Here is a 17,933-nt window from a genome sequence, read left to right as displayed (position 1 = left end):
TTATCAGTTGGCCTAAAAAGTTGAGTGTTATTAGAACTCTTCAGCAATAAGCACTAAGTAAATAAATTCTTATTTCAAATTATGAACATGAGGTACTGCTTGGGAAACACAACAGGTTTGTGACATTTGACAGTCTCACTGTGGTACTCTGGTCTTAGACACAGTAGAAAAGAGTTCAGTGTGATTAACCTGTTGATTAGCTACAGAAACCATGCATATTACATTTCATTTAAAGAAAAATTTCATTTTCTTCTTTTATAACTAACTGATAATAATGATGGTACTGACCATCAACTTACATAAATTCAGAACTCAAAACGATGAAAGTCTTTGCCTAGAAGCTTCAAAAGGGTCTTCTTGGGACATTTAGATTTCTTGTGTTTTCTTTTTTATTTTGTTTTTTCCATTAAAGTGATATATTCTTCTTGAGAAGAAACCTACAGACTCTATGCAGGCAATCTTTTCTTCATAATCGCCAGCAGAATATGCCATGCTGTTGTATTTCTAGCACGAACAGTAGAGGTTGCTTGGCGGCTTTGTTTAATATTGCTTTAGAAATTGACATACTGCTGGCCATGAAAGTGTTAGGAGAAAAGAGGGACTCCACTGAAACTGTTATTGAACATTTCAGAGGCAGACTGTCAGCCTACCTTAAATAGAGACACCCATTAAATTCACGTTTCTGTAGAATTGGGATCACATTCTCGCTGTCCAGCAACCTACTATTTTCATCATCTAAGCCTCAGAATAATGAGGCTATGTGTGCTTTGTTTTTCAGTGAGCCCAACCAATCTGTCTCAGTTTAACCTTCCTGGGCCCAGCATGATGCGCTCAAATAGCATCCCAGCCCAAGACTCTTCCTTCGATCTCTATGATGACTCCCAGCTTTGTGGGAGTGCCACATCTCTGGAAGAAAGGCCACGTGCCATCAGTCATTCAGGCTCATTCCGAGACAGCATGGAAGAAGGTAGGCGTAGGGGGAAATAAAGATGGAGTTACTTTATTTAACTCAGAGGTGAAAACTGTCACATCAGTCACCATCACAAGGATTCCTGAAGAGTAAATAAATTAGTAAGTATAACTCTCATTTAGGGAGCCCTGAAGATTGAAGAAGTTTTAGTCTGCATTACCTTCTGGTTCTTTATGCATTTGGAAATATGCCAGAAATTGTTTAGATTGATACTTGGTTGTAGAACAGTTCAGAACAAATCCAGTGTTCTCATACAGAAATCCTCATTATTTTAGAGACTATTTGCCCTGGTGTGTCAAATACCAGAGCCAATGTTTTGTTTGACATCTCAGTTAAAGAATCATAAAGATACATAAACCAGAAAAATTATCTTATGAAACTACCACACGTTGCCAACTTGTATTCTCAGAAACTCCCTCTGGTGTTGGTTTCTGTTATCATATCATATTAGAACTCATATCATGTCTACTTTTTGCCTTATAAGTTTCATTTCCTTACCCAATGCAATAAGGTTCTATGTGAATACTTTATAAGTTCTATTCGAAAAACTCAGGAGGCTTCATTGACGTTCAAATGTATGTAATTTTTAAAAACTGTATAACCACAGGTTGAAATTTGATAATATTTGAGAGATTTTCCTCTTTGATTTAATGAATTATTTTTTAAAGTATCCATAGAGGAAAATTGTGGCACACATATTACAAAGCATATCAGCTAAGGATAAAATAAAGGTAAACATAAAAGTTTAAATTGATCAGAATAAAATCAGATATTTGTACCTTTGGGGTAAATACCTAGTAGTGCAATTGCTTGCCATTTGCAACGACGTGGATGGAACTAGAGGGTATTATGCTAAGCGAAATAAGTCAATCAGAGAAAGACAATTATCATATGATCTCACTCATGTGTGGAATTTAAGAAACAAAACAGAGGAGCATAGAGGAAGGGAGAGAAAAATAAAACAAGAGGAAATCAGAGAGGGAGACAAACTATAAGAGATTCTTAACTCTAGGAGAAAAACTGAGGGTTGCTGGAGGGGAGAGGGGTGGGGGGATGGGGTAACTGGGTGATGGGCATTAAGGAGGTCATGTGATGTAATGAGCACTGGGTGTTATACACAACTGATGAATCACTGAACTCTACCTCAGAAACTAATAATACACTATATGTTAATTAACTGAATTTAAATAAAATAAAATAAAATTAAAAAAAAAAAGAATAACATCGACATGAAATCAGCCAACTATCTTAGTCTTTCATAATTATGTATAAAAGAAAGGACTCCATATCTTGAAACATATCAAGTTTTAAGCCTCTGGTCATCCATTTATTTGTGGTATGAACTTGGGTCAATTTCTTAACTTTATCAGTGCTAATTCCTGCATCTGTAATTTCACAGCTTTGTCATGAAAATGAAATTAGGGAGTAGTTCTGTTCCTTTCTCTTTTTCCTTCCTACTCTCTTAAAGGCTCTTCTGACTAAAAGTTTAGATAGCTATGAAAATTGATTTCATGTTTTCAGGCCACTACTGTACATTTCTTCTGCTAGCACTAAATCGGTTGACCATCATTGCCACTACCTTTTGGGATATTAACCGAACCACTGAGTTCACTGTGACAAATAGTGGATTACACCCCGAGAGTCTGCTGATTGTGGCAGAGTAGATAGACAAAATTGAACTAATTGGAAATGTAAAGTCGTTGCTTTTTTGAGATGGTTCTATCACTCTCTTCACAGACTGGCATATTATAATACTGTAAAAATAATTTGCTAAGCATACTGATAGCTCATCTAGAGTGCCTCATTTACAGATAAAATGCTCTTCATATGCTTGGGAAAGTCTGGCCTTCTGTGTAGGAGGTTTAAATAATCTCAATTGCTGAACACCAGCCTGAGTGGGCAAGATGGCTTTTTGATGCCCATACATTGAACACGGAACTATTATAATTCTTACATTGTGGTCTACAACCAAGGGATTATTGAACTAGCAAGATGGAAGGGACTTTATTGATGCCCTCCCTGCTCAGTGATCACCGTGAAGATAAAGAAACAACCACACACTAGGAGGTCATAGACCTATAAATAGTAAGTAACAGCAACAAACCAAAAATGGGATCTCCTGATTCATTGTCCACCTGTCTTCTGTACACCAGGCTGAAAATACTAGTGCATACTGGTGCATACTTAGTGCATACTGTTTATTAGAGTTTGGAAGAATGTGGGATTTTGTTTGTTTTGTGTTCTTTAGATGACTAACATTTTGCCCATCTCACAGAGTGGTGGTAGTTGCTTGAGCTAGAAATCTGGGAGTTGTCCTTTATTCCTCTTTTGACCCACGTTTTTATATTCAGTCAGTTTTAAAGAGGTTCTTCCTAGTGTCCCTCAAATTCATCCCTTTCTTTTGAGCCACATGCCACAATCCCACACAGCTTTTCCAATCCTCTCTCCAGACCAGCTTGTGAGCATCTCCCATGTACTCTTGCCTTGCATTGCTCTAGAGAGTATTTTTATTACTCTATTATAATTATCTTCTTAGTTGTATACCTTTCTACTTTTTTTTTGAGCTTCTGGGATTGTGTCATCATTTTTATAGTCCCAGGATCTAGGAAGGGCCTGTCACATTGGGTGGGCCCAACTAATGTTTGTTGAATGGATGAATATGCAGAAATAACTTTACATTACCCCACAGTGAAAAGAGGAAGGACTTTTCTACAAATATAATTAAGCACAATTTTACCACCTTTTGGGCTTAACACATTAGATGTGCAAAAATATAAAAACAGTCTATCAATTGTTTAAGATGCTATTTTGGTAGACCTCGATAATAAACAGTATGCAATTTCCATTCTTAATTTCAGTGAGACACCACCTTGAAATAAACATTTTTTTCTATGACTAGAACTACAAAAGAAACAATAATTCTCCATTTAAAAGAGCATAATCAACTCATCACAGATAATGTTGAAATAGCAAGTTCAATCAAATGCTTATTTCCCTGAAAGTATATGGAGAAAAACAGTGAAAATGGATCTTTGTTGTATAAAAATGAAATTAAATACATAAAACACATAAAGCTTTTTTTTTTAAGTTTTAAAGTTTATGGCAACTTTATTTTAGGTTTCCATGATTTTCTGGTAATTTATTCTGTGGAAGTTTACTATAGCTTTAAATATGCACACAGCATGCTCAAAGGGCTTGTGTTTGTCAAATCCTCTCTCTACCATGATGAAGGAGGTATTTTAGGGGGACAGATATGGGACCTTCCCATGTCTCAACATTTTGACCTTGAGAAAATAACCACAGAACTGTCCTCCGATTGTTGTATCTAGCTGTTATTATTTTACTTCCCCGTTCCCTATTCTCCACTCTCCAGCAAAGACACGCTGTTTCTAAGCAGACTTGATTATTTCACCTCTTGTTCTTTTTTGCTTTTTCCAGTTCACGGCTCTTCATTATCACTGGTCTCCAGCACTTCTTCTCTTTACTCAACAGTAAGTATCCACTGTGAAGATATAGCTTCTGCCTTTCCCAAGCACGCAGATGATTCAGTAGATTGATATTGAAAAAAGTTGCCCAGTGAGAGAATGTGTGCTGAGCTCCCACATACCCCATCTGCTGGCAGGTGCTGCCGGGCCAGCGCCTCCGTGGCCCACTTAGATGTGCCTCCGCTTGACTTTCGTGTACTTACGAAAATCAGTGAGTGCATGAAAAACTGAATTTTGTAAGACCTACTGGGGGTATGACTGGGAATCCCCGAACCCATGTACTGAGCTGTACCATAAATTTATGATATTGACAAGTTTTCCTTGTTCGGATCTCTGAGCCACGACTGGCAATTGTCCTATGGTATTTTCTCCGTTTTATTATTTTGATTTTTCAAGTTCAGTCTTTGAGAAGATTGTGCCAAAGGGTAAGGGCCTAAAAGGCCTAGAGGTTTTTTAAAGAACATATCTTCTGAAATAGAGTGTGGTTTTTAAAACTATTTCTTAAAAGAGAAAAATGGCAGGCTTTCAATTTATTTTCCCTATGTGTAAAAACAAAAAAGATCTATAGGAAGTTGTATTTAATAAGAGGATTCCTTCATGCCTAGGTAAGAGTGAGGTCTATTTAGTTTACTGAATTTCACTGGGACTTGAGTGCTGTGAATAATCCTTAGTCCAGTACTGAAAGAGTCATAAAAAGTTCAGTCTTGGCTGTCACTGAGCAATTAAGCATGACGGGCAAAACTAATTGTTTTACTCATTTCATTAGGTTTAAATGTTAGGGCCCTCCTTTTATAAGCACATCTTGCATAGTTACTGCTTTGGACCTTTATTCAAGATCGGACTACTACTGGGAAAGACAATATTTTTCTCATAATTTCTCCTTTTAATGATTAAATTTGCTAATTAGACTCTGTAAATGAAGGAATCACTATTATTGTTTAAATTTACTGCTTTTGGCGAATGGATGAGAAGTGAGAAAGGTGAAATATTTTGGAAAAGAACACATAAAGGAGATGTGTTAACATTTAGTGTCCCTCCTCCTTGGCCCGATGCCACTGCTTGTTAGGGGGACATGCTCTGACTTAAACCATTGGGGTTGAAGTCTCTGTATAACATCCAAAGATGCAGCATGATTATAATATTTTAAATATATGCAAAAACAGTATTTGGATAAAACTGCCTTCATGCAGCCTGAGAAAGACTCAAGAAGAAAAGGAGCGTGGGTTAAGGGAAAACAAATGGCCAATTCGTATGTAACCAGAGTCCAATAGTACTTTTTTGGATAATAAAAATGTTCTATGGCTGCGCTGTCTAATACAGTAACCTCTGGCCACATGTGGCTATTGAGGATTTGCAGTGTGTCAGGTGTCACAGAGGAACTGAATTTTTAAGTTTCATTAATTTAAATTTAAATAGGCACATGTGCCTAGTAGCTACTATATTGGATATTGCAGGTTTATAGGGAACAGAGGGGGTACATTTTGAAAATTGTAGATAGGCTCAGTCGGTTAAGCATCCGACTCTTGATTTAGGCTCAGGTCATGATCTCAGGGTTGTGAGATCGAGCCCCACATTGGGCTCCACGCTGGGCATGGAGCCTGCTTAAGATTTTCTCTCTCCCTCTCTGTTGGCCCCTCCCCCTCTTAAATAAATAAATAAATAGATAGATAGATAGATAAATAAATAAATAATTGTAAATAAATAAGAAGAGATGTCAATCAGAAAGCATAAATGAGGAATACTGTAGTAGCCGTATGGTACGAAATGTGAACAGAGATGAAAGTAAAGTGACTAATATACACATACGTATATGCCCAAATTTAGAAATGAAATACACCCTTGTGTTATGTGTGAGAAGAATGGATTAGGTGATCAAGCCACGTGAGAAGGTGATATTATTAGGATATTAGGGAATTCAAATAGTTGTACAGAAAATGATGGAAATTATATTCTTGAATTAATAAATAACCTAGAGTTAAACAATTCAAATAAATGCATATTTGGTGGACTGATAGAAAAATCAGAGATGATGAGGAGTCATTCTGACTTCTGTGCCCCATTGTCATGCACTGAGATTCCACTGGCAATGAGAAAATATCTGTAAAAGTGCTTTTCAAACCATGAAGTAAAAAGGCAATTTATCATTATTTTTCACGCCTTCTTAAGGACTGTGGATCAAGATTCAGTTGATTTGGATTGTTGCTTAACTCTATCAGCAGCTATTGTGTGACATCAGGCAAATTGCTAAGTTTCTTTGGACTATACCTGTAAAATAAAATTGGAAAACAACGGCCAGATCTATCCCATCTGTCCCATGGATTTTGTGTAAATTATTAGAGAAGACCAGGAATGTTGTATACCATAAATTACAAAAATTATGGTGTACTACATGGTTCTAGGAGCACTGTTTATATCATGGTCTATGTGAATTACATCTTTTGAAGTTATGCAGTATACAACTAACACAGCTATGCATGGCATTCCTTCATAAAATAATATAAGTGTCTAAGGGGAGAAAAAGTTCTTTTTTTTTTTTTTTTTAAGAAAAATATTAGGCTTGGGATGCCTGGGTGGTTCAGTCAGTTAAGGGTCTGCCTTGGGCTCAGTCATGATCCCAGGGTCCTGGGATCGAGTCCCACATCGGGCTCTTTGTTCAGCGGGGAGCCTGCTTCTCCCTCTGCCTGCGTTCCCCCTGCTTGTGCTCTCTCTCTGACAAATAAATAAAATCTTAAAAAAAAAAAAATTCTGAACTTAACATTCTGATTAAAAAAAAAGAATATTAGGCTCTATCTGCTCTTATTAGGCAAAATACTGTTCTTATGAACCATGAGTATGAACCATGTTTACTCTAACATTATCATATATCCAGCTTATAGAATTATATATTTTGCTGTATGCATTTCACTTAAAGATATTAAAACAAACTAGTAAAGATGCCTTGTTGCAAAGAACATTTACCTATAAAATCACCAATCTAACAAATCTCATTGGAAGGATTCTTCCCCTATAGATCTTTTAAAACTTCTATCACTGATAGTTCAGTAAATTTTTCAAAAGTATCTTGTTATAAAGTTGAGTATGTTACCTTACAGAATTTCTGAGCAGAAAGATTCTGGAAATTTTCATATTGGTTGGAAATCACAGCCCTAATTTCATCAAGTTGTTACCTTTGGCAAACTTAGAGTTTGTGTGCTTGTGTTTAAATCCAAGTCAACACTGTGAAATCTGGAGCTTTTATCTAAAAATGCAAATTGCTAAATTCTTTTTAATGTAATCGGAATATCTAGCAACACTGAGATTAAATTCCTCCAGGTTTACCCTCCCTTGGCATCCACCCCTTTAGATGTCAGCCTGTGTTCTCAGGCTGGTTCCTGCCTCCACCACTTCTTCGTTTCTTCCTCGGTTTGGGTTCTCAGTTATTATTGTACTGTTGCTTTTCTCATAGGAAAGACCTACCCCTTATTACCCATATCTCTATGAAAAGTGGGGAAAATAAATGATAGTTGAGGAAGGCTGTGTGATTTTTTTTTTTTAATTCTCGAGGCTTTTTTTTTTATTCTTTATATTCCTGGCCCTTTGATCCTTGCAATAAATAGGTTCTTTCTGACTGATCATATATTAAAAACTTTATCGAATCTGTTTTGTACTTGGAATCTAATTTATATTGATTTAATAAGAGCAGAGGCCATGTTTGGTTCATTAGCATATTTCCTAACACACAGCTAATACTGAAAAATTTTTTTTTAGTAAGCTTGAATGGGCGAATGAATGGCCAATTAATGGTTTATGGAATAAAGAATCGTCGCATATATTTTTATTTAGGCAAAATGTTTTATACTGTCTACCATCCTTCAGGACATTGGGCTTGGTTCAAAACCATCATTTAAAAATGGCAAGTAATCACATTCCTTCATTATTAATCCCAAGCCTAAATTGCTGAAAGAAATATAATATTAATATTCTGCCTCACTGTTTCAACTTGATGATAACACCTTACCTAGTATTAATAGCCACGGGGTATGAAATAAGGGAAAGATTAAAGAAAAAGATCGTTCTGAATAAACAGTGACAAGAAAAGTCATTATATACAATACCTATAGAATCAATATGTAATGATAATGCTTCTCATTAGTATATATAACATATTCAAGGCTTTTCTTATGAGAAAATATGATGGATATCTTTTTTACTTTTTTGTTAAATAAAATACATTGCTTTTTTTTAAACATACAAATTATTTATTATCAGTTTTATGTAATCCTAGTAGGCCTTGAATCAGGATTTGGGCAGAATATGGTGGCAATAAACATGCAAAGTTCTAGGGAAAACAGTCATAGTTAATTGTACCATATGTCTTAAGGCAAACAACTCCCAGCTTTTTTTTTGCTTTAAGATGAAATTTCCATCTTAAAATTAGCTCCCTACTTCTGATTCACAAACTGTATCTAAAACCTTAAAATTATTAGAATTAAAAAATAAAATCTTCCCTTAAAAATTAAAGTTGAGATGTAAAATATGCAGGTTTTATGTTAGCATTTATTTTTAAAACACAGCTTTCTTATAAAGCTATTAGGATTCTATTTAACCACACTATTATTTAAACACTATATTACTAACTATACATTATTTTTAAGAGTAGAGAAAATACAAGAAAGAGAACACTCAAGAAATGCTATGCATAAAAAATATCTTTATGTTTATTTTACTTTGTTTTATTTTATGTTTTCTGGAGGAAAAAAAGGGGCTAAAAAGTAGTTCAGGTACTTCTGCATCGGTTAACCAGGAAATATCCCCAAAGGAGAGAGAGGAAATAAGAGATTTTTTTTCGCTTTGAAACGGCTCAAAGCAATGGGCACATTTGTACTGTTCAACGATATTATTCATTCTCCAGTTTTTTCCAGAATAAGGGAGCTTCCCAAATGTAATGGTGCACATAACTCATTATCTGGTGTTTTGCAGCCCAGCACAAAGAAGAAAAACAGAGCTAGGAATTTTCTGCAACTGAGTCCAAAACAGCCTGCAAGTTCCTACAGCAGTCCTCATTTCCATAACGTGTATGACCCAAAATGTCTGTCAGCCGCTTTTATCACCACCTTGACACTGGGCATTTTACTGTTTTGCTGACTTGCAGCTCAGTAAACTTAATGAATCATCATTAGGGACAATAAAAGAAGATAGAAAATAATAAACTGATTTTCTGTGGTTATCAGTAGAGGTCAATATGTTCCCTCCAGCTTTATTTGGCATTTTTTATGATCTGTAAATCGCAGAATAAAATTCTGACTCCTAAGTCTAGCTGAAGATCTCTCTAGTATCATGGAGTGCATTTTCTATAATATGTATGAAAAAAATCCATTGTTTCCTTTTTCCCTACAACCGTTTTTTTTAGAGCATAATTTTATATAACTACTTTTGTTTTTGTTGCTTATGGTCTGAATCTTAGAGTGACATCGTCTTTTAATTCCAACTTTGCTTTTAAGGCATATTATATATCCATGAATCAAATAACCTACATTTTCAATATATCATTTATGTATAAGGAAGTATTCATTTGCAATCATAAAGGTTCCTGTTATAATAATATAATAATATCATCATAATTATAATATATAAATACAATATAACTCTCATAATCATTAATAATAATATTATAAAATAACTTGTATTTTACTATAATAATACGTATTTACTAGTCTTATGTTGGATCATAATATTTTAAAAATACAATATAATTATACAATGGAGTTATTCATTTATACTTGTACAGAAAAATGACATTAGTTATTTATAGATAATTTTTTACTTTTTGTCTTTTACAGGCTGAAGAAAAAGCTCATTCAGAGGTAAAATTCGTGGCATTTTCATATTGGACTCGGTTTACATTTGTGATGAAATGAATGTTTCCACCACTAGAGGGCTCTGTGATACAGTAGCATAGTTCTCCAGGGCTGCTGATGGAAGCAATCCTCTAGTTGATAAGGCCTTGGGTATTTCCTCATAAAGAAAATGAAAGGAAGTTTTTAAAAACAAGCTCTCCCCTCATATTCTAGAATGGAGTTTTAGATCAACAACTAACAGATTGCCTGTAGTAGTAAGCACTCATTGAATCTGATGAATGAATGAATGTGTGGTCTTTCACATTTATTGTAGTCTCTTTTCCCCAACGCCTGTGAGACCAACTGCATAGGATTAATGAAACTGTTGAATCTTAGGCACCAGATCTCCACAACAGAAGCTACCAGCATCCCAGTGCATCTGTTTCATGCCAGGACTTTGATGCTCTAATCACCACTTTATGTCTACTGTGGTCTATTGTTCCAATCACATGCATTTCACAAATACACACTTGGTTGCAATCATGTACCAATCAGATTGCAACCTGGAGAGAATGTTCTTTTTATTTCCCTTTGTAAAAGAATTGTCCTATCCAAGGAGAGCAGGACTTTAATTAAGCCTTTATTCAAGGTGTGGTAATGACTGTTTGATTGTTTACACTGAGGCAAGCAGACCACAGAGAAATCAGTATCTTGGCAGTAGCCTTTGCAAAGGAACTCCTTGCCCTACTTTGCTTTTAAAGTAAAATTTGTGCTATGTTTAAGAATATCGAAATAATATTGATTATAGCAATTTGATCTTTATAATTGCTAGGCCAAAATGTGAATATGTTTAAAAAAAAAAAACCTAAACTATTTTATTTATATTGCATGGACAGGACAACGCTTCTAATTTGGTCCTAATATGGCTACTGAGGTATACAAATGCTGCCTATTTGCCTGATTAGTACTTATCTGACTCCCCTTTGTATCATTCCTCCCCCTAATGGGTCTGGTTTTTAAAAAATAATTTACATTATTTTAAGGTTTCCTGATTACATTGTAAAGGATCATGTAATAGAGACTTTAATTTGAGAAAGGCTCTTTGGATTTGTATTGGCTTAAGATGAAATAGATGGTCTGTTTTCTGGGACTATCTGTGGTCATCATTTGAATGCAAGTCAAGTCCTATTTCGGAGCTAGTGTATCTCTTTAAAAAAAAAAAAAAACAGGAGTGAAATGGAATCACATTTGCTGAAAATTGCTAAGTGTCCACTGTCTCTGCTTCCAGCTTGAAGTTCACTTTGAGTTTCTCAATGTTGACTACCATTTCTTTTCTTCAAAAGAGGGGGGGAAAAGACAATTAATGAACTGTGTCAAGAATGCTCTTTCAAACTGAGACAGTATTCTTAAAGCCCAACCACAATAGAAAACTTCTTTTTGCAGAAATGAGAAGAATTTGAGTAGAATGTTTGGCATTTAAATAACTAAGATCCCTTGAGACCAGAAGTCTACTTGTAGACTTAGTCTCAGATGGTTATAGATGTTTTACCCTTACTAATCGGTGTTTACGTGTCTCAGGAACATGAGACATGCAGATTAAACTGCAGAAAGTGCTTATATTAACAATTTAAATGTGCTATGAAATACTCTCTCTTTCTGGTTCAATTTTATTACAGTGTGAACTTAGCTAAAGAGGAAGATATCTAGCATATTTATTTTGTTGGCGTATCTAATTATTTGAACAGTATTACTGATTTTCCCCCTTACTTTTAAACTATAGATAATCTATAAAGCATTTCTACTCTGAGCTAATAGTAACTCAATGAATAAAAGGCATTATAATAAAGATTTGGGAAGGCTTCTCTGACTATTAGCCATTGAAACTCCAGCTAATAAAATTATTTTCAAATATGGACTCAATATACATGGAATTAGAGCCAACTTTCAGTGACTACAGCTTCTGAGAAGTTGCCAAACTACAGAAAATTAAAATAAGCACACACCAAAAAAAACTGAGTATTTTTTGCTAAAACTCCATGCTAAACGCCATGCTAGAACATTCAGTACTTTTTGCTAAAAGAAGACCTAGAAAAAATGTGTACATGTATATTTAATTTTTAAAAAGAAAAGATTTTACTGCCTGAGTTTTATTATCACAAGTTCCTTAAGCTAGAAGAATCAATAGAGAAAGTAAACTGATTCTTGAGTCAGGCAGATAGGGCAATGGAGAAAGCAAGCATCCTTTAATTTGCACAGTTGAGTCCTAACCTTAAACACAGTCACTTACCTCTCCTTACATGTGGCATTTGACTGTTACTATATAGCTAGGGCTCACATTTCTTTGGTTTTTCAGGAATTGGTGCTGATACACTAATTAAGGGATTGCATGAGCGAAATAGAATATTTGCTTTCTTGGATTAAATTCTTAGTTTTAAGTAAAAATACTAGCGTATTGAATTGATTTTTTTTTTAAATTACACTTAGCAAATCCACAAACTGCGGCGAGAGCTGGTTGCATCACAAGAAAAAGTTGCTACTCTCACATCTCAACTGTCAGCAAATGTAAGTCACTTTTGATTATTTTTTGATATATCAAAACAGATTTGTATGTAGTAAATGCGATAATTTTGGTAACAGACATGCAAACTTTAAGTGTCCAAAAATAAACATTCTTCAGTCCCTCATATAAAGGTAAACTTTCCTGCACACTGAGTCATAAAATGTAAACCCTAATTGGTTGATTAAAAGAGCTCTTTGTTTCTTCTAAGGCTGGAAACATTAGTAACAGTTTCAAGGGTTATTTCTTTTCTTATGTCTTCTTTTTATTACCCTCTATAGATTCTTTTTCAAGCCACAATATGGTTGGGGGTTGATAGTGATTAGATTTGGAAGATAAACAATTCTATGCACCCTGCCTTCTTCAGCACGATTTACTGGCAGTTAAGCATCCAATTAATTCTAAAAAAAAAATTAACTTAGGTCTAAACTTGGGTATCTGAGCTATATTGTGAATGAGAGATAGTTCTCTTAAAAACCTTGGTAGCCTCCTCACAGAAGTTTGACCCACTGAGAGTGGCAAAAATGATGCCAATGGAGACCATCAATAATATTAACATTTACTGAATTTCTTTCAGTGTGCCAGGGAGTACTCCAAATAGATGCAGAATAATACAGGGTAACATGTGGCATTGTACCTCGTCCTAAGGAACAGTAGTGTTAGGAGAAGCAGTGAGGGGTAAGGAAGCTCCCGCTGCTTTGCCGTATGTCCTGCCACCTCCATTCAACGTTAATCTGCTCAGTCGGACCATGTAGTTTTGGGCCCCTCGTCTGCCTAGCCAATCTCTGCTCTCCACTGAGGTTTTCTGTGTCCTGGACAAAGCATGACATAGGAGGAGAGAGCAGGTGTAGGCCCACGGGGTATGACTTGATTAAGAGAGATTTTAAGGATAAAAATTATTGTGTATTATAACTTCCACAGCATGTAAGTAAGTCATTTCACTCACCGCGGATTCATTTTAGCACTCCATTTGAATGGATTTTATCTTCTCAACTTTGGGAGAATCAACTTCATTTGGGATTGCCTATATTTCTTCTTATAGATGTTGTTGGGGGATTGTTAAAAATAATAGCAGGTTTTAATGTAGTGTTCCATGATTCATTGTTTGCGTATAACTACATTAAAAACTAATGATGTAATATATGGTGATTAACATAACATAATAAAAAATATATAAAAAATAATAGCAGGTGTTAGAGAATTTTTAGGCAATACTGGAAGAGAATGGAATTATTTAAGCTACAGTTTGTGTCTAAGAATAAGTCTTAAAGAAATAGTTCAGAAGCCGCTATAAATTTTATACTATAGGCTAGATGAATAATAGTATAAAACACTCTGTCTAGGTTCCTGACATATGTCCCAGAGGACATATGACAATGTAAATGCCAAAACCACATTGGGTTGTGTTTATCTGCAAAGAGGAAGGCTCAGTGACAGACCCTATGCATTGGATTATCAAGATATTTACAGATATCTTTAATGACGTGTCGGGATTTTATTTTATTGTGTAAATGTCTCGTGCATGGGTTTATAAATGCAGATATTAGGATAATAAACATCTGCTAATCATTGTGGAATTTGGGCTTTTACTATTTTTTAAAACCATTACCATTTCAAAAGCATTACATGCATGTGGTATTAAAAAGGAAAACTGAAACTAAAAAAAGTATGTAATAAAAAATGTATATTTGTTTTTCCCTCAGACACCCTTCCTAAATACGGTTGTTGGTTTGGGGCGGGGGGAGTATAGTTGACACACAATGTGACATTGGTTTCAAGTGTGCAGCTTAGTGATTTGACAAATTTATACATTATGCTACATTCACTACAGGAGTTGCTATCCTCTGTCCCATTACCTCACTATTACAGTATCACTGACTCTATTCCTTATGCTCTGTTTTTTATTCCTGTGACTTACTCATTCCATAACCGGAGGCCTATGTCTCCCTCTCCCCTTCACCTATTTGCCCAGCCCCCCAACCCCTTCCCCTCTGGCCCCCATCAACTTGTTCTCTGTACTTATAGTTCTGGTTCTGCTTTTTGCTTGTTCATTTTTTTCAGATTTCATTTATGAGTAGAATCATACGCCATTTGTCTTTCTCTTTTCTCTCATTTGTATTTCACTTAGCATAATACCTCAAGGTCCATCTATGTTGTCTCAAAAGGCACAATCTCATCCTTTTTTATGGCTGTGTAGTGTTCGATTGTTGGTTTCCTATATTTCCTTTCAACATTGATCTTTTTTATAGCCATGAATACATATAGGCATGTACACACTTGCAAAGGCTTGTACACACAAACACACACACACACACACGGAGGAGCAACCAGATTTTAACATAAGGGAGCAGTCCTGAAATTTGACTCTGTGCCATTGTTTGGAAAGGGAGCAAAATTTTTTTAAAGGTGTCAGTCATTGGCTCTCTACCACTTCTGCTCCAATCATGCATGCCACACTGACTTTCACTGATGTGTTTTCATGACTTTGGCTCATGTATTCTCAGCGGAGTGTTGATACGACCACCAGAAGTAGAAAATTGGTTTTTGTGGTGAGAAAACTTACTCTATTTATGCATAAAGCACAGTTATACATAGAATATAGAAGCAGGTATCCAGTGTATCTATGGTATTAAGACGTCATGGAGGAAGGGGGCTATTAGGAAAAAAGCATCTATAATGTCTCCTCAAGGAACAATAATGAAAAATGGAATGAATACAGAATTAGAGGAACTAATGTCAAATAGATGATTTTGCTTAAAAAGTGCTGATCTTAGAGAAAATGCCCAAATGTCTCCAGCTTCCCCTAGCCACATCTTTGTTATCCTTAGTAGTGTTTTCTACACAAGGACGGGAGCCTAAATTATATCCTATTTTGCATGCTTTTTTTTTTCCCTTCATAATGCATTTTATAAATCTGAAATCACCTAAGAGCCATACAAAAAATTGTAATAGCAACTTTATTTTTAAAACATTGCAAACAACCAAATATCCCTTCATAGGTCATTGGATAAAACAAACTATGGTGTTATACACAAACAATGAATCATGGAACACTACATCAAAAACTAATGATGCAATGTATGGTGATTAACATAACATAAAAAAAAAAGAAAAAAAACAAACTATGGTAGATCTCTATCATGGATTACTACTCAGCAGTCTTGTATATCTATGTCAATTTGTATTTTTAAACATATAATCTCCTTTATACATTTAGAAATTTGAATTACTCATAAGTTACCTATTAACTGCAAATCATCTTGAACTTACTGTCTTTAGCATTTGGTTTATAATGTCACTTTAAATCCCATAGAGCATAATGAGTCATCAAAGGATTTTTTAGTTAATATTTTATTTTTTCTTAGTTCTAAAAAGTACTGCATTTAAATTTCATTCAGAGAATATATTCAGATATTCAAATTAACAAATTCAGATGCTTGTTAATATCTGTTGATGTGTGTAATATATACATATATTGTAATATACATGTACAGAAATTAAATTAATCATAAGACTGAATAAAATTATATCTGTACAGAACTCTTTTTTTTTTAATATTTTATTTATTTGGCAAAGAGAGAGAAAGCACAAGCAGGGGGAGTGGGAGAGGGAGAAGCAGGCCCCCAGCTGAGCAGGGAGCCCCATGCAGGCCTCGATCCCAGGACCCTGGAATCATGACTTGAGCTGAACGCAGCTGCTTAACTGACTGAGCCACCCAGGCGCCCCTGTACAGAACTCTTTAATATAAGTCAAAAATTATTTTTAATCTTGTAATCCTATTTGGAAGTAGAGATGAACCTTGTATTTTTTTAGTTTCTTTAGACCAAAAGTAAACTTTCTACCTTTTAGTTAAATAAGATCACTACAATGAGCATTGTTGTATAGAAGTGAAGTAGTAAAAGAGCCATGATTTTTATAAGGATGAATTACAGTGGGTTTGGCTCTGTAGAAAATATCATTAACTGTTGTTTTTTTATTTAATGATCATTTAAGTGTCTAGATATTCATTTTTTACTCAATATTTTAATAATTCTATCAGGACTAAAATGATTTTCCTTAATTTGGTTTTTTGTTTGTTTGTTTTTTGTAATTGATCTGTCAATTGATCTGTGTTTGGGCCTGGCATAATTATATTTGTAGAGAGTCCACACAGTAATCCATGTTTTAATTTTTAAATTTGAAACTTACCTGCTTCTCTATTAAAATGCTTTGTTCCCACGTTGTTAAAAGGGGCAGCATAGGGGCACCTGGGTGGCTCAGTCGGTTAAGCATCTGACTCTTGGTTTTGGCTCAGGTCTTGATCTCAGGGTTGTGAGATGGAGCCCCATGTTGGACTCTGCGCTCAGTGTGGAGTCTGCTTGAGATTCTCTCTTTCCCTCTCCCTCCGCCCCTCCCCCTGCTTTCTCTCTCTCTCTCTCTCTCTAATAAATAAAAAGATCTTAAAAAAAAAAAAAAAGGAACAGCAGTAAATTAGAAAGGTGCCCAACCAACTCACTCCTCATTTGACTGGCAGAGTAAAACCTCCATTCAGTAGAATGTGGGCTGAGTCTTCCCATCCACTTGTGAAGTTCTCTGATCAGAGCTGCAGAAAGCCCTGGAAGGACTCTCTGTAAAGCACTTTCTACTAGGATGTCTTTAGAAAAGGGGGGGGGGGCACCTGGGTGGCTCAGTCAGTTGAGCGTCTGCCTTCAGCTCAGGTCATGATCCCAGGGTCCTGGAATCGAGTCCCACATCGGGCTCCCTGCTCTGCGGGAAGCCTGCTTCTCCCTCTCCCACTCCCCCTGCTTGTGTCCCCTCTCTCGTTGTGTCTCTCTCTGTCAAATAAATAAAATCTTAAAAAAAAAAAAAAGAAAAGAAAAGAGAGAGGGTATGTTGGCAGATACTGCTGTCTGACCTTCCCTGGACCAGTGCCCCACCTATGAACAGGAAGAAAAGAGGACCCCCCCCCCCAAGCAAGCATCTGCAAATGTATGGTCATATCATGCAGTCAGCCAGGTGCCCTCTGGCCTCTCACCCACACCTTCCTACAGCCAAGTCAGGTGGGGAGCATTTGTTTGTGTTCTAAAATATTTTGTTTACGAACCTCAGCTCTTACATATTTAGAA

At 35.6% G+C, this 17,933-nt stretch overlaps 1 protein-coding gene across 2 annotated transcripts in view; it reads left to right on the top strand.

Moving 5' to 3' along the window:
- The window catches only part of NAV3 (neuron navigator 3), a 356,416-nt gene that overhangs the window by 280,615 nt on the left and 57,868 nt on the right, over window positions 1-17,933 (top strand). For both annotated transcript variants that reach the window (XM_035002085.1, XM_035002084.1), the window contains exons 19-22: window positions 779-967; window positions 4,409-4,461; window positions 10,275-10,298; window positions 12,756-12,833. In XM_035002085.1, coding sequence (XP_034857976.1) covers window positions 779-967; window positions 4,409-4,461; window positions 10,275-10,298; window positions 12,756-12,833 — 344 coding nt within the window. The remainder of the gene's footprint in view (window positions 1-778; window positions 968-4,408; window positions 4,462-10,274; window positions 10,299-12,755; window positions 12,834-17,933) is intronic.

This window comes from Mirounga leonina, unplaced genomic scaffold (assembly GCF_011800145.1).
Source record: "Mirounga leonina isolate KUSES-001 unplaced genomic scaffold, KU_Mleo_1.0 Mir_126, whole genome shotgun sequence".
Classification (NCBI taxonomy): Eukaryota; Metazoa; Chordata; class Mammalia; order Carnivora; family Phocidae; genus Mirounga; species Mirounga leonina.
The sequence above is the reverse complement of the archived record's forward strand: the minus strand, read 5'-3'. Positions and strand labels throughout refer to the sequence as shown.